This window comes from Lupinus angustifolius, chromosome LG10, assembly GCF_001865875.1.
Source record: "Lupinus angustifolius cultivar Tanjil chromosome LG10, LupAngTanjil_v1.0, whole genome shotgun sequence".
Taxonomy (NCBI): Eukaryota; Viridiplantae; Streptophyta; class Magnoliopsida; order Fabales; family Fabaceae; genus Lupinus; species Lupinus angustifolius.
Window position 1 is genome coordinate 1,137,059 of NC_032018.1, and position 17,233 is coordinate 1,154,291.

General features: G+C 30.9%; 4 protein-coding genes across 4 annotated transcripts; 3 read left to right on the plus strand and 1 right to left on the minus strand.

Annotated features, from left to right (window-relative positions):
• On the plus strand, positions 309-3,493 carry LOC109358363 (aquaporin NIP6-1-like). The gene is made up of 5 exons (XM_019602544.1): positions 309-818; positions 1,443-1,667; positions 1,802-1,996; positions 2,587-2,648; positions 2,943-3,493. Exons 1-5 carry the CDS (start codon positions 552-554, stop codon positions 3,142-3,144), a joined length of 951 nt encoding a protein of 316 aa, XP_019458089.1. The 5' UTR covers positions 309-551; the 3' UTR covers positions 3,145-3,493.
• LOC109358364 lies at positions 4,542-4,973 on the minus strand. The gene has a single exon (XM_019602545.1). It carries the CDS (start codon positions 4,930-4,932, stop codon positions 4,603-4,605), a length of 330 nt encoding a protein of 109 aa, XP_019458090.1. The 5' UTR covers positions 4,933-4,973; the 3' UTR covers positions 4,542-4,602.
• On the plus strand, positions 6,992-9,878 carry LOC109357652 (Golgi SNAP receptor complex member 1-1-like). The gene is made up of 5 exons (XM_019601639.1): positions 6,992-7,272; positions 7,939-8,178; positions 8,812-8,979; positions 9,088-9,201; positions 9,602-9,878. Exons 1-5 carry the CDS (start codon positions 7,234-7,236, stop codon positions 9,713-9,715), a joined length of 675 nt encoding a protein of 224 aa, XP_019457184.1. The 5' UTR covers positions 6,992-7,233; the 3' UTR covers positions 9,716-9,878.
• Positions 13,135-14,197, plus strand: LOC109357826 (ethylene-responsive transcription factor ERF003-like). Its single transcript, XM_019601882.1, has 2 exons — positions 13,135-13,263; positions 13,593-14,197. The coding sequence occupies exons 1-2, from the start codon at positions 13,181-13,183 to the stop codon at positions 14,083-14,085; spliced, it is 576 nt and encodes a 191-aa protein (XP_019457427.1). The 5' UTR covers positions 13,135-13,180; the 3' UTR covers positions 14,086-14,197.

Here is a 17,233-nt window from a genome sequence, read left to right on the forward strand (position 1 = left end):
AATAATCACAATAAGTTGAGATGACATATTTTCACAAAAATAATATTATAATATTAGGTTTATAGATTCATCATTAACAAGAGTTTCATACCATGTATTATTCTCCTATGTAAGATTTCTCATCCACATCTAATACACATTAATAACGTATGCACTCATTAATTTACAAAGGCTTTATATTGCAACACAAGAATGAAATTTATGTATGGAAAGTAAAAATAGATAACACTTCAAAAGTGCATATATTTCTCTGATACATTTACCTTATTTTTTGGGGTACACATGCATAAATAAAAATTTACAAAAGTAGATAAATCCATAACCACTAACTTGGTTTATCTCTCTTCCATTGAGATTATATAAGTTAACTACACCCTTGCTATATATAGAAGAAAGTTTAAGTAGTCTCATTGCACCAAAGAACCCAAAAAAAACAATAAGAATCAAAGAATTCAGGAGGGCCTGTGATGTAGATTTGATTTACGTTTCTACATCACAAGGCTTTTGTTATTATCTGAATAATCTTTGATTAGAGGGTGGTGGTTAGAAAGATGGGTAATAATAACAATAATAATGATAATGAGGAAAAAACAAATGCATCAGCATCAACAGCAACATCAACATATTCATCACCTGGTAGTACACCAGGTGTTCCTCTAGTTGGAGGGTATAAAAATGGGCATGCTAAGAAGAAATCACTTCTCAGCAATTGTAAATGTTTAGGTGGTGGTAATGATTGGACCTTAGAAGATGGAACTTATTCACCTCGTGTCTTTTGTTCATTGCCATCACCTCCTAATGTATCTACTGCTAGAAAGGTATATATAGCTTTCTCATGTTTATGTCCTTGTTATATTATATACAAAAAAGTTATGACATTTCTTATTATTTTTCTTCTTTTTGTTGAGCTTTTGGGAATTGGAATGAAGGGTGTGTGTGTCTAAGGAGGGTTACATCTATCCTTTATATGTTTAATATTTATACACCATATACTTTGGATAAATATGATCAGGGAAAAGACGTTGATATTATATTACTGGTTTTGTTATCATCTTCAGTTTAAACAACTTAAAAATGCTTATTTTACCATAAAATCTGTTGTATTTTCCAATGCAATCTATTTTTTTGCCTTAGAATGAAAAATGTTTAAACATACAAATGCTTATATTACAATATAATTGTCACTATTCATTTGTCTGAAATAATAAATGTGTTGATTCTTGATTTGTCACATCTTTAAACAGACATTAATTCTTTTATACTACTTGCCTAAATCAGAAAGCATTACCAAGGGTAAATATCTAACATGAAAATCAATGCACTACTTTAAACCATTAGATTATAGGAGCAAAGTAAAGAAATGTAGTTAGTCATTGAACAAAGGCTTATGTGAAGTGAGGCGTTAACTAATAACTAATGTTGTTGGGTTGATGAAAAAACAGGTAGGAGCTGAGTTTGTAGGCACATTCATTCTCATGTTTGCTGGGACAGCCACTGCTATTGTGAACCAAAAGACAGAAGGCGCCGAGACTTTGATTGGTTGTGCTGCCTCCTCCGGACTTGCAGTTATGATCATCATCCTCTCCACCGGCCACATCTCCGGTGCTCATCTCAACCCCGCTGTCACCATATCTTTTGCTGCATTAAAGCACTTCCCATGGAAGCATGTAAAACCACTTCTCCCTTTACTTCTTGATCAATAATACAAACTGACACAGTCTAGAATAACAAAACATTTTGCCCAATACTAAAGTAGGTACTAGCAGGTGCCATATTTCTCAATACTAATGATTGATTGCAGGTGCCTATGTATATTACTGCACAAGTTATAGCATCTATATGTGCTGCATTTGCTCTGAAGGAAATCTTTCACCCCTTCATGAGTGGTGGAGTCACTGTTCCTTCAGGGGGATATGGCCAAGCCTTTGCTTTAGAATTCATTATTAGTTTTAATCTCATGTTCGTTGTAACTGGAGTCGCTACCGACACAAGAGCTGTGAGTATTTTCGTACTCAAATAACTTCACTATTTTTACTTCTCGTCACTCTGATAACATTTACATGTCTCATACTTTCATATTGGTTATGGAAATAAGATTCAAAATTACTTGATCCAAATATTTTAATTACTTAATAATATCTTGATCAATTAGAGGAATGGCACATAGTGACACAAATGTGAGACAACATGTGTTATCCCCTCGTAACCAATGTTAGTAGATAGGTAAGTAATGCTCCTGACCTGGATCACAGAAATTCAGACGTTTCCATATACCCATCATGATCATCGAAAAGAACTAAAGATTAAGATGCCAATGGCTTTTAACACAGACAAATATTAATCCATTAAGAAGTAAAAGAGATAGCTTTACCAAAGAAATTATGAATTTAAAACATCCTAAAATTAATAGATTTACATTTCTAATACAAATTTTCCATTAGTGTATTACTGACTGGTTAACAAAATTCTTCAACGAACAATCAACTGATGCATTAGCTTGAATACGAATTTTGCATTATAAAAGTTAAAGTCGTCCAGAAGTTTGAGAATAAATGCTCACAAAATATTTTGGCTATCCTTGTGCAGGTAGGAGAGCTTGCCGCGATCGCAGTAGGAGCGACTGTCATGCTCAACATACTGATAGCCGGGTATGTTTCAACTTGTTAAGATACTTGCATGTGCCTACAATCACAAACACCCTTTCATATTATTAAGTAGAAGACAACAATATACTATAGTAAAGCTACAAACTATACTTCTGTCAAATGAACAAACAAAATATATTTTTTTGACATTTTAAAATGGCTGTTGAATGAAATATAGTAATGTAGAGTTGTAGACTACTTAGTAACTAGCCCAAGACTGAAAAATATGATAATTTTCAACAAACTACCAAACAAAATAAGGCTTATCCAAACATATGTTTCACCCTGGTATTGCAGGCCAGCCACAGGAGCCTCAATGAACCCTGTGAGAACACTAGGCCCAGCTATTGCTGCAAACAATTATAAAGACATTTGGGTTTATCTGATAGCTCCAATACTTGGAGCTCTAGGTGGGGCAGGTATCTACACTCTGGTCAAGCTGCCTGAAGAAGATGATATCAAGGCAAAGGCTTCAGCCCCAAATAGCTTCAGAGGCTGACTCTTCTAGATGATATCTTTTGTCACACAAAATAAGTCACTATCTTTTATTGTTTAAGAAAATATTGTAATTGGATATTTAAGTTGAATAATTTTAATTTTTTTTAATGAATCAAAGGAATCGAGTGACACACTATATGGGACAATAGATATTTTCACCTAGCACATCCACATGGCCATCAGTAATAAGAAAACAACTTAGACACTACTATTGTAGAAAGCAAGAACAAGTGAGAACCGTTTCGTTAATGCAATATGGCTTGACCAAAGTGTGTCAGCAGATATTGTCCTTAAATCAGATATACAAGATGTGTTTAGGTGTATCTAATGCATAATATATATATTATAAATTTCTGTTCGTTTTTAATAATTCCAATGTATATTTGACTGGAGATGATGCAAATGAAAACTACATGGAGGTAAGTATCATACATAGTTAAGGAAACTGAACTAGACAACTGATTATTGAGCATCACCATAGTTATGGAGTTTATGTACAGTTGGTAATCTATCAACTGTCAATTCAGTTAAACATAGTAATGTTCATTATTTCACCCCGACAAGAAAACAGAGAAATCTGAACAAACTGATAATGCACCACTAATCACACAGCCATAAACATGTATTTATAGTTTTATACCTTAATAGTTTGTAAAATAAGGTACACTTGTTCTACTTAGCAATCAGGAAAAAGAGACGCAGAAACCATGATTCTTAGAGCATCTCGGAAGGGTGTTTAATAGTATTACCTTCTATCAGTGACGAGGCCTTTCATTCATGGCTACCACTGCTCCTAACAAAAATCTGCAATGCTGGTAGTAGAGTTATAGCAGCAGAGCCACAGAGAATGCTGGAAATTTATGCAACTAATTATCTTCACATGGCTTCAATTATCACATGAGTAATTTACAAAGGATAGCAGGAATATGTGCGAATAACTTTGTTAGAAACACAAGCATGGGGCTCAGGACCTAATTTTCTTTCTGTTTTTTTTTTAAATTCTCGGTCCGTTTCCTAGGTTCCTAACATGTATTAAGGTTCCCAAAGATGATAAGACTTTAAGCCTAAGTATCAGTAATGTTACCGAATATTACAAAGCAGAACAATTTGATAATAGTGAAGCACATAATTTAAGACTGCAAAGTAAATAGGCATTCAATCATTCTGAAGTTCCTAATTACACACATTGCTAAAAATATTGTATGACAACATAGCATCCACATTATTGTAAACGGATAACAGAGACCAATTCACAAATTTACTTAAATGCATAGAAGAATGGTCATCATACATATTTTATTTGCTCTGTGCTTGTCTCACCCAAATAATTTGTAAATAAATTCATAATCAGAGGAAGCGAGAGCAAAAAACGAAATAAATAAAAATGTGTCCTTTTCACTTGCGATTCCTAAAACTAAAATCTTTTTGCATACCATTAATCTAAAATGTAAAAATAAAATCAAAGGAGCTCAATCCCCAATTTGGGTGGAGGAATGGTGCGTCTGAATCTGAATAGAGAAAGAGCAGAGAAAGCGAGGAGAACGCCGAGGAGATCGGCGAGAGCATCCCTTGTGGAGGCACCAGCAGAGTGGAAGTAGCCAAGGTGATCGGCGGCTTCCTTGGCGGCGCCGGCGAGGAGAGAAGAGATAGATCCGAAAAGAAGAGAGTGGCGGCGGAGGAAAGGGAAAGGAGTGAAGGAAGCGAGGGTGGAGAAGAGAATGGTGAGAGAGAAACAGAAGATGAAGTGATATAATTTGTCTGCTCCTAACCACGGATCTTCTTCCTCCATTTCCACACTAGTTACTACTAACTCCTCTTTTTAATATTAGAAAAACATATTTAAGGGTAATAAGCTCATTCAAAAAATAATTTTATATGAATCTTTATAATCACATTATTAAAATTAAAAAAAAAAAGAGTTTGTACGACGAGGATAAAATATTTCCTGGTATAAGAAAATAAGTTGTCTTCACTAAAATCATGACATATGTCTTATTTAATTATTTTTTACAAAAATATTTCTAAAACTAAACAAAACAATACATGTGTTATACTTTTACTGACCGGAAAAAATAAATTATCTCATAATATGAAGAGATATTTTATTCTCTTAATATTATGTATTTGTTACATTAAAGATTTATAAAATATTAGTATATTATCTACTGTTTATCTATATTATTTTTAAAAAAACTAACATTGATTCAATATGAATAATGTATGATCTATTCATAATATATAAATCTCTTATACTTTCACCATATACATTTTTTTCACATTATCTTTTAATCATATTTTTAAATAGTTTATATTAGTTTTAAGTTTTAAATAAAAAAACAATATTCCATGATATTTTTTCTACTCTTTAGAAATATATCAAGTTGTACCAACTATTATCCTCATTCAAATCATATTAGAAAAATTTGGATGAAGAGACATATGACTATTATATTTATATTTAGAGACAAATATATTTATGATTTTTGATATTGTTATTTTGTGACTAAATTTTAATTAGAATTAAGTTTTTAATGTTTTGATAATATTTTATTAGTTATCTCCATATATTCACACAAGTTTTTCTATTATTTCAAACTAGTGTGTACTGCCGGTGAATATTGTGTGATACTACATATTCAATTTTGATATATTATTATTTTTTGTTTATGATAATGTTTAATTTAAGGTGAGATATGTGATTAATTAATGTATTGAAGTTAGTTGCTTATGATTATGTAATTTTTTTGTAAACATTAAATAATGTTAAGGGCAATATAGGAAATGAAAATTACACCATGAGGGAAGTTATTTCAAGTTTTGGTTTTATATAAAGTATAAATATCATTCAATAATATTACAATCGGTACTATAATTTAAATGTGGGAAGTTTCCACAAATGTGAAAATTTTAAGTTTCTTATTTTACCTAATCCGTATCCTTAACTTGAAGATTAGTCTTATGATTATCTTTACATGGACAATAGTTAAAGAGAAAATTATCATTATGAAGGACAATCATAGAATATTTCCTCTATAACTTTTTATAAAACACTTAATGAAATTGTGTATATCAATTTAAAATATTATTATTTTTTATTTTTTAAAATGTTTTAAGATTATAATTTTAGTTAGTCTCATAATATTGCGAGGAAAAAGGTAATAAAACAATATCTTATAATAGGAATATAATCATCTAAATAATATATAAAATAAATGTGATTGTTATGGTACAAGTGGCCAGGGGAGTTCGGTTCTTTCCAGGAAAAAACCTGTCCTCGAATGGTTTTTGACTAGAAATAGTTGAGTCTAAGGTGACTTTTCAAATACATGGCAAGAGTAGTTAAAATTTAAAAATTAAAATATGCAATATCTTTTACCCGATTTAAATACAATTTCTATATTATTTACGATTTATTTATCTCAATTTTTTTTAGAAAATTAATAATAATTAAATATAAATAATGGATAATATATACATTTTTATCTCCTTAAAAATACTAAAATATGAGAAGTTTTTCAGTTTTGGCACAAATTATGTTTATACTATATATAAAGCCAAAACAATGTGTAATTCCATCATGGTGTAATTTTTAACTTCCTATTTTGACCTTCACATTATTTAATTTAAAAAAAACATATAATCCTAATTAATCACCACCAAAACATTAATTAACCATATATCTCACCTTAAACTATACATTATCATAAACACACAAAAATTATAATATAAAATATACTGAATACAACAAATATATAAAATTCGAATATATAATATCATGCAATATTGACCGGCAGACACATACGTACACACTAGTTATAATAATTTATAATAATGATTACAGTTAAGAGAACACCAACCAGCTGTTGTTGATTCTAATTAATGGAAGTAAAAAAAAAGAGAAACATAATAAAGGGGATAAAATTAAAACAGAGAGAGGTTGAAGCAATTTTGAAGTTCTCTGTGGCGTGGGAGCACAGGTCTCTGTAACAAACTTTGACCCCTCCCATTCCCATTCCCAACCCAATTGCACTTTCATTCTGCATTCTCCAAATTTTCAATCTTTTATCTTTATTTTCCATTCTCTTCATCAATGGATGTGCATAGTTCATGGGATTCCCTTCGCAAACAGGTTTAATTTCTTCATTTTCCCATTTTCTGTTTTTTATCTGTAAATTAAACAGAAATCTTATATGGGTATTTTCAATTTGACACCCCTGATCTGAAAGTTACTTTTTTGGTTGGGTTTTCAGTTTTTTGTGATTTATTGTTGCAACGAGTTCTGATCTGTGCTTTATTTTTTTTGTTTTAAATTGCTGAGGAAATGGAATATATGAAGGTTTTAGATGCTTGGATTCTAGGTTTAGGTTATATGAAAATTATGACAGACCGGTTAAAAGCAAAATTCGCGACCACATTTTTACACTATAACTTGGTGATTAATCATGTGTATTGGGTGGTTGGTGGTTATCGTGTTTTTTGTACTTAGCAAATTTGTGCAGCTTTAGTCAAGTGTAAAATTGATGTTAAAAATCAGTTACAAACAATACAAGGGTTTGTTTAGAAGCCCACCTAATTTCTGTAATTTGCATACATTGATCTTTTGATATAATGAATATTATGTGTATTATGTCTGAGGTGGACCAATATACATGTGTGGTTTTTCTTCTTACTTGAATCCCTTTGAAGGCATTGTAATTTGTAACAAAAGGTTCTGGAGGAAAGGCGATATGAAAGGCGGTGTTTGGATTTTGTAAATAGGCAAATTATTGATATTTGTTTTCTTAATGTTTTTCAGGCAAGACAACTTGAAACTCAATTGGATGAGCAGATGAGTTCTTTTCGTAAATTGGTCACAACAAAAGTTTCCACAAAAGCTGATGATGCAAAGAGTGATCCGGAGTCTTGTATTGAGCAATTACTAAAACAACTTCAACAAGTAAACTCACAGATGCAAGCTTGGGTGTCATCTGTTGGGTCAGATATGGTTTCTCATACTCTGAACCGACACCAAGAAATTCTTCAAGATATCACCCAGGTATTCTATAGTGTGATCTTGAGTTACCCCCTATCATTTTGTGTGAGTCATAATCATATTCTTTTAATGGATTTTTACTTTTATTGCATTGCTTCAGTGATGACTGTATGCCAACAAGGAAATATATATTTTGTGCAATCTAGTCAGAAGGGTTCATTCCGACATTAGAAGTTTGGCCTGATTAATTTATACTTTAATTTCAAAAGAGTCCACTTTATCGCAGATGATACCTGAAAGCCGCCTCTAACGGTTGATAAATGTACCCAGACTATTATTTCTTGTGAAAAGCTCAAACTTGTGATATAATAATGTATCTTTTTGTGTATTTATTTCACTAGACTGGTAGTAAGTGTTATGACATCCCCTTCTTATTCTGAATCCCAATGTCTTCTCCAATAGGCTATTTGCATGGCATATTGATACAGATATTCAAACCGTTACACTATTTTTATTTATTATTTATGTAATATTCTTTCATATCTTCCTCGTCATGCATACTTCTCTCTTTGCTTTGCAATGTTCTGCTTGTATTTATTTTGGTTCATTATTTTATTTGCTTAAGATTTTAACTTTTTTGGACTAAGCTTAGACCTGTCAGACACCAACCTTTTGTTAGATGTAACTAAAGTGCAGGAGTTTTATCGTCTCCGGTCTAGTCTTAAAGCTAAGCAAGAGCATGCTTCACTACTTGATTATTTTAAAGAGTTTGATCGGACAAGATTAGACTTGGAAGAGGGTGGAGGTTCTGAACAGCAAACCCTCCTAAAAGAGTATGCATCTATCAGCCGAAATACAGGACAGGTTGGTGATATAAAGAACTGTTTCTCCATCGTGTCTTTTATTTTTCTTTGAAATTCTTCAACCAGGATTGTTCTTTTTTAATCTATTGAGATTACTATTGTGCTGTAGATGGACACGGTTATTTCACAAGCTCAAGCAACACTAGGTGCACTAGTCCTCCAGCGTTCAACTTTTAGTGGGATTAATTCAAAGCTCAGCAACATGAGCAGTCGCCTACCAACGGTACGATTATTATTGCCATAGGTTTTGCCATTTTGGTGTTCTGGTCATTTTTCTATTGCTGCTTACATCCTGCATAGTTTTATGGTAATTAAATACGTGAAAAGAAAGAAAAGTATTGAATAAGGATGTCAATTTATACTCGTGAAATATGATAGCCAACTCCACCTTTGATGATAATGGATCAAGGGGACATTTACAAAAATTCATAGAGCTTATTAGGAAAACTGTTGAAAAATAGCTTATGGGGTACCTCCATATAAGCGTTTTTTAGCTTATTTACATAAGCTTATAAGTGTAGCTTATGAAATAACATTAATGCTAGTAAGTGTATCTTCGTCTACAATGATGCTGTTTGGAGTTGTGGTGTTTATTAATGTAACCACTTTTAATAATGTTGCAGGTAAATAACATTCTGTCAGCAATAAAGCGAAAAAAGTCGATGGATACCATTATACTTTCGCTTGTTGGGTCCGTCTGCATATTTCTTATTTTCATATACTGGATAACCAAGTGAGGAAATGTTGTTAATTGTGGTGGGTGGCTTGTGAATATGCTAGTGTGCATTCTTTTTGGTGCTCATGTATTATTGTTCATTTCATGTTGATCCATTAACTGAAGCCATGGCTAATAAAGATAAAGTTACACAATAAGTTTTTGACAGACAGATATATAAATTATATGCTTTCCATTTCTTGTTTAGGATATCATCTCATAAGATTTCAACTAAGAGACTAAAGCTGTCTTTCTAAGCTGATTCATGATATATTATGTCACAAACATTCCTGATTTATTTGTTTGTTATTGTATATAGTATATTTGTCTATGATGTTGATTACATATAAATGCTAAAGAGAAAAATATTCATCTTACATCCAAAATGCTAAAGATGGGGTATATTTCATAACTACACATGGTATTTTAATCCAAAACATTACCCTTCCCATTTCTTTCACTTTCCTCCAACCAACTGTATTACAAGTATATTTATATAATGTTTATTGAAAATATGTATAGTAGCTCACAAATAATACTTAAATATATTGAGAAAAAGATGTATATACTAACATTATTATAATAAGATATTTATTCACTGTTATTATATTATTCATGTTTTATCATTATTGATTCTTAACTAAAAGTAATACAAATGAGTGTTGAATAATATATCAATTTTTACACTGTCAGTGCATATATATTAGGCTCAAATTTATTTATTTTAGATAATAATATGTTTTTACGATGTTAACTCTTTTTTAGTACTATTAATAGTATATCTCATCACTCTATGTATAAAGAATTAATCATTTTTAAGATAAGTGATTATTCCTTTAGATAAATGTCATTCACTAAAATTGAAATCTTGATATTTTTATTTTTTTTGGAGATCTAACATAAGTTTAGACCAACGAGATATTGTAATGACCTTTCATTATGCTTAGAGACCCCGTCACCATCTAAGAGGGATAAATTATAAAAACTGAAGGATTTTTTGTTGTCTTCTTGAACCTATTTCTAATATTTGTTTTCAGAGAAGGATCAATAACTCTATTGAGCCTGCTACTACAATTAATTAAAACACATTACAATAGGTTTATACTTACTTTTATCTCAGGCCAAAGGTGGTAAATACATTAATAATTACGTGGTAAGGAATTACTTCATACTCATAAGTATTTGAGTTTGAATTCCATTTATTAATGGTATGATTTGGCTCAAGAAGTTTGTGGCTATTGTTATACTAATACTATGCTCCTTCCAATTGTCTTAAAGGTGAAATGCTTCCCTTTCTTTCTTTAGCATTTGGATCTCAAAAGATGCTATGTCGTCATGAAATCAATTCGCTCAAATCTTATTTTTGTTGGACTCTATAAGATTTCTGATGATATTAAATTTGTCAAAAATAATTGCAGGCTTCACATAAGATGAATTTATGGAGTAGAGATAAGCCTCTCATATTAATTTGCTTGGGTACAACAAGGAACTAGCTTGGTTTGTGAGAGTGACCTAATCCTCAAGAGAAATAATATGGGTGTTACTAATGTCAGAATCAAATGCTTACGTTTGATTGCCTAATAATGCCCCAAAGGAAAATTAAGTTAAATATAACCACTACTACTATTACTACCATACATGCCCATCACAACCAACGAGTATTGATTCAAGTAGTATATACTTGAATCTCCTCAAACAATGTTTCGGGTTCGAGTTTTATGAATGAAAAAATATTTACTGAGAGAGTTAGCTCTACATACCGGTAGATATTTTCAACTCAGACAGGATTACCTCCAGTGCGAGGATACACGTGGAAAAAAAAAGAAGCCCACCACACACATGCACACATATTAAGGATGGGCTTGAAAATTACATCAAACATGGGTTTGTGTCTATGATCACTAATCACTTTGCATTCTGACATATGGGTAGGTTTCCTATGATAAGGAAACTGTGATGTGAGCCACATATTTATATGATGAACATTTTCTATCCAAAAAAAATATATTACTGTATCTTTTAATATTTGTGATTAATCTGAAAAATACTTAAATGTTAAATTTATATTATATTTATGAGAGTCACATTGAAAATCAGGGAAGAACTATATATATATATTCATGTATACCACTTGTGAAGACCATTATTAAAGTGCCAACCTAGTTTTATTTGCTAATTTATATATCATCATTGTCTGCCTTATTTTTAGATAATTGCATACTGATTTTTAGGTCATGAATTACACACAAACATATGACACGTATGTGATGATACTATAAAATTAAGTCAAAGCACAATACAAATTTGGGTTAAACTCTCGTACAGTTACTTAATATTGTATCAAATACTATAATTTTCTTGATACCACAGAAAACAGCTGCGAATCGTGAGATTATTTATGAAGTATGAATTCATTTTCTCTAACTGAAGCAATGTACTAACGTTTTTCTTATTATTGGTAGAGTGGATCATTGCATAGCGTTAATTACAAACAATCAAATAAAATGTAGAAACTATATAGAAGTAGAAAGAGATAAGAATTTGTTAAGAGAATGTTCAACCAATTTGTGTTAAGTTCTCATTATAGTGAACTACTACTAAGAATTGAACCTTTGAATATAAAGATTCAGTAGATTTAAATATAGTTTAGTTCTTAGGGATACTCAGATATTAACTTTCATTTATGTGACATTTCAACAAAAAATTGAGATCATTGCACGGAAATAGTAGGTGATATATATAAGTAACTTTAAATTACAAGACCAAGTTATTTTTAGTGTATGGGGCAAGGAGATCTATATCTATAGATTACAGGCTAAAGTTAAGTCATCTCCTTATGAGTTCATTCAAATTTTAAGAAATTAAATTTATGAATTCATTCCCTTATATATTTTTTTATTAATTATTTTTCAACATAAGATATATTTCATTCACATTTGGATTCCTAATATTTTTTTCCCAATACTATGTAATTAGGACAACCGTGTTGTAGTGTTTTCTTATATGCCCCATTTAAACAATTAAATATGAATTTCAAAATATGATTCGCCTTTTTGTACTCACTAACATCTAAATATACAAAACCTTGGGTGAGTGATAAGAAGTGAGGAAGAGCTCACGAGTCCTTTGGAAGTTGCTAAGCTAGTCACTTAGTTTTAAAAGATGGCATTAATTCTTAAAAAAATGTGTATATATATATTTATTATCAATGAATGTCTTGTAGTTATGACTTGCATAGAAAGCAAAGATTATTAATCTAATAACATTATACCTATTTATTAAACCATAAACTTACCCCACTTGGAAAAAGGTGGAATTGGGAAAACAAAGGCTAAAAAAAACATTGTATATGGGTCCATTTATTAAATTGATAGAGTATAAGGCTGCAAAAGATGATTATATAAATGTGTCACTCTCCTTCTTCACTTCACTTTCTCATTCTCTAAGACACTTCATAAACAAGTTTGAAACAATTAAGTTCTTCATCATGGCTAGACCCCAACAACGCTATCGTGGTGTCCGCCAAAGGCATTGGGGTTCTTGGGTTTCTGAAATTCGTCACCCTCTTTTGTAATATTCACTTCTCTTTTTCTTTTTTCATCTTCCTAATTAAGCATGTTTATTTTATCAACTATTTTGAGTATGTTATATGAATATGAAAGTTGAAACATCTAATCACAACGACATAAAATATTGCTGACACATATATGCACATATTTTAAAACAACTTTACATTGTTCTAGACATAGCTATGTTTTGTTGGGACAATTTTTGTTGTTATTAAGATAAACATTGACCATTTTTTATAAGCAAAAGATAAACATTGGCTGATATAGTAAAGAGTTGTTGTCAAATCTCTTCATTCTGGTATTGATGAAATTGTTTGTTTTGGTTAATAGGAAGACTAGAATATGGCTAGGAACGTTTGAAACAGCAGAAGATGCAGCAAGAGCATATGATGAAGCATCAAATCTCATGTGTGGTCCAAAAGCACGCACCAATTTTCCATACAACCCTAATGAGGCACATTCTTCTTCATCCAAGCTCTTATCTGCAACTTTGACCGCAAAGTTACACAAGTGTCACATTGCATCTCTTTCCCTTCAAAAAACAAAGCAGAAACCACAACAGAAAGAGCCTCAAAGGGCACAAAATAGATCCAACACTTTTGCCTCTGACAATGTAATAGACTCCGGTTTTAGATGGCCAGATATGATGATGAGACATGAAGATCTGCAATGGCTGCAAGGGAATTGGGTTGGTGAGGAAAGCCAAGTTGAAGTTAAAGAACAAGAATTTCAACAAGTTCTTGAAGATGATCACATAGATCAGATGATACAAGAGTTGCTTCATTATGGGTCAATTGAGCTTTGCTCTAATGGCTCAGCTTAAGTATATCACTGTTTTAAATTGCGGTTAAATCGTGTAATTATAGACGTAGTAAAACTTGATCAGGTAGATGTGATTATGACCACAATGTAGTTGTTATGGAGATGTTAAAATCGCAATCTTGCAACCGCAATTTAGAACATTGTCCCTGAAATGTAGCATTCTCTAAATGCCAATGCTGACCTCATGGCAGTATCTACTAATGCACCATGTAATAAAGGATACATATGAGACACAATGAGTAAGCATGAGTTTCAATCACTTCACTAATTAGTGGAGAAGCATGTGAAACTAGAATGTAGTCAAGTCATGCAACAACATTAGTGGCATCAAAAGTTTACAAATTTCCAGCTTTTGTTTATATCTGGATAATTCTGAAACTTGCTCAAAATTCTCCATAATGCAGTATGGACCACTGTTGTGTTAAACATTATACGCTCCTATTTTATTTGTTTATAATGATTATGTTGGAAATAGCATTTATAATTAGATATATTGAAAGTTATAACTATTAACTATGATATACTTTTTTATCAAAATACCTTGTAATGACTAAAGAGTAGTTTTTGCCTAAAAAATGACATTCTTATCCTCGTTTTTCATGCCATTCTTATACTTAATTACGACGTTATACTTATTGATACAAATACTTTAAAAATAAAAGTAGTTAAATGATCAATGATTACAAAATAGTTGTAATCAGAGATTTTGTTTTTGAGAATATAAATACCGGATAGAAAATACCCATTAAAACTCTTTATTAAGCATCACGGTTAAACTTGATTCCCCTTTTGATTAATGATCCATGTTTTGCAATGTGAGAAAGTGTGCTACTATTCTTCACATGATATTATGTTTAAGGTTGCTACTTTGTTCAAAGTAACCAACGCAATTGAATTTATGCACTCTAAGCTCTATATTCTACTTCACTTTCTTAAATTCTGACAATTATGTGTCTTCTTTATTTTTCATCAAGAGTGACTCAACCAACAAATTAGTGAACAAAAATGAGTATGTGGGTCAAAAGTTGTGCTTTTACATAAAACAAGTGATAGTTCAAAAGAGAATATAGAAAGAAAAAGCAAGTGGGAAAACAATAAGAATGTTTAATTGTTAAAGAAGTAAAGCTTCACACAAATCTAATCAATTTATCTTCCTTTATCATATTTGGCTGTATCTATGTCCACATTCCTTGGATACACACTAGGGTAGTGACTTTATATATGTTTGTGCAACAAATAGCATGCATGACAATGCTACCATTTAGCAATATACTTTATGATATTGGATGAATTTTATGCAGATCTACTAAATAAAGACTAAACTTTTTATTATTGAGTGAAATTTATGTAAGAACAATACATAAAGAGTATGCTGAAAAATGTATTATTACCATTTATATTTCTCTTAACACAGAATTAGATCATTCTTATTTTCTTCAACATGTTGCTTGCTCTATTTCTGTCACTCTCTTTTCATCATAGCAATACACTTGAACTAATAAGATTAGACCCAACCATGAAAAAATAATAGAAAGAAATTGGAGCAAAAAATATATAAAGCCAAACCCAAACCCATGGTGTGTATCTAAGGAAAGTGGACATAGATAGAGCCAAATATGATAAAGGAAGAGAAATTGGTGATATCTCAGTGATGCATTACTTGTTTAACAAATAAACATTCTTATTGTTTTCCCACTTGCTTTTTCTACTTCATAACAGACCACACTACCTTTTCTATATTCTCTTTTGAACTATTCTTCCATCCTCGATCCTTTGTTTTCTGAAAAAGCACAACTTTTGACCCACATACTCATTTTTTGTTCACTAACCACAAGACATATATCCACTCACCAATCCACATGCATAACTCTTTTTCACTTTAATTTTTTTCTTCAGATTTCATCATGCGCCTGATTATATTATTGGGTTAAATATGATATTATGTTTAGTTGTGTTCTTTTAGTGTTTTCTCCATTTGTTCTATGAGTCATTCATTTTCGTTCTAACCAATATCTTAGATTAAAAAATAGGATACATTTATGGATCACGATAATTTCATCCATGTGTTTTTTTAGATACTTAGGCAATGTTTGTCATTTTTCCTTTGAAAAAACGTTCTATAGAGTGCACTATTGTTGACACAATTTTAAAAAATACGAACATGTTTTAATCATGTTTCATAAAATTTGTTGAGGTGACAAAAAAACAATTTCTTTTTGGACAAGACATCTATATCAAAAGGGGGACTAGATCGCATTTTTTTTACTCTTTTTATGACCATTATTTTCATTAAAATATTAGTCTATTCAGAGAATAAAAATGTGCAATTTGTTGGAAATAAAAGAAGAATTAAGAAAAAAAATTCTAAATAAAGCAATTAGATAGGACTCTATGTGGAGTGTCCAAACTTAGTAATTCTCTTCATATAATCAAATTTTAATATAAATTGATTAATTGAGTGTAATAATTTCAACCCTTATTATGTTGGGTGATTTAAGTTATGTATATTAAGGAAAATGTATATAAAGGTGAAACACCCATCTGTAATGTAATAATAGGGTAGACCTAAAGTCCACAAATATACAACATGTCCTTCACCTTTCCTACATCTTTTTTTTTTCCAGAAGAAAAAACCAAATTGGGATCTTTTTTCTGTCACTTTTGAAATGCAATTAATAATTTCAACTTTAATTATTTGCATGGAGTACAACCTCCATGCTTGCAATCAAGACCTTGTTTGTTTGTATGTAGTTCAATATTGGAGTTGCAATCATGCCAAATATAATATAATGAGTTCTGTTTGCAGATGAATAGTATGCAAAAATAGTGTCAAACATATTGTACCTGGTTTTCATTAATTTTTTGGGGTGCTATGTGATTATGCAATGCTAACATTAGTGTTCATTTTTCTAGCTATATTAATTAGAATCTTTTATATATGCAATTTTTGGTTGAACACTCTTTGTTTTCTAAAATGATATTGAACTCAACTTAATTTGAGTATGGAATTGGAAGACTAATTAATCATAACGCTCGAAGTTGAAATTTTACTTAAATGTATATAGATTTTTACAATTAAAGACTCATTTGATTTATGTAGCTGATCATTCCTAATAAGATAAAATGTGGTTGTTGTTATTGTTGTTTGT

Bases quoted from the DNA above. Each gene is read 5' to 3' on its own strand.
- LOC109357652 (XM_019601639.1), top strand. From the start codon at position 7,234: ATGGATGTGCATAGTTCATGGGATTCCCTTCGCAAACAG. The intron at 8,179-8,811 runs GTATTCTATAGT...ACTAAAGTGCAG, and splicing joins TTCTTCAAGATATCACCCAG to GAGTTTTATCGTCTCCGGTC. The intron at 8,980-9,087 runs GTTGGTGATATA...ATTGTGCTGTAG, and splicing joins TCAGCCGAAATACAGGACAG to ATGGACACGGTTATTTCACA.
- LOC109358364 (XM_019602545.1), bottom strand. From the start codon at position 4,932: ATGGAGGAAGAAGATCCGTGGTTAGGAGCAGACAAATTATATCACTTC.
- LOC109357826 (XM_019601882.1), top strand. From the start codon at position 13,181: ATGGCTAGACCCCAACAACGCTATCGTGGTGTCCGCCAAAGGCATTGG. The intron at 13,264-13,592 runs GTAATATTCACT...TTTGGTTAATAG, and splicing joins GAAATTCGTCACCCTCTTTT to GAAGACTAGAATATGGCTAG.
- LOC109358363 (XM_019602544.1), top strand. From the start codon at position 552: ATGGGTAATAATAACAATAATAATGATAATGAGGAAAAAACAAATGCA. The intron at 819-1,442 runs GTATATATAGCT...ATGAAAAAACAG, and splicing joins ATGTATCTACTGCTAGAAAG to GTAGGAGCTGAGTTTGTAGG. The intron at 1,997-2,586 runs GTGAGTATTTTC...ATCCTTGTGCAG, and splicing joins TCGCTACCGACACAAGAGCT to GTAGGAGAGCTTGCCGCGAT.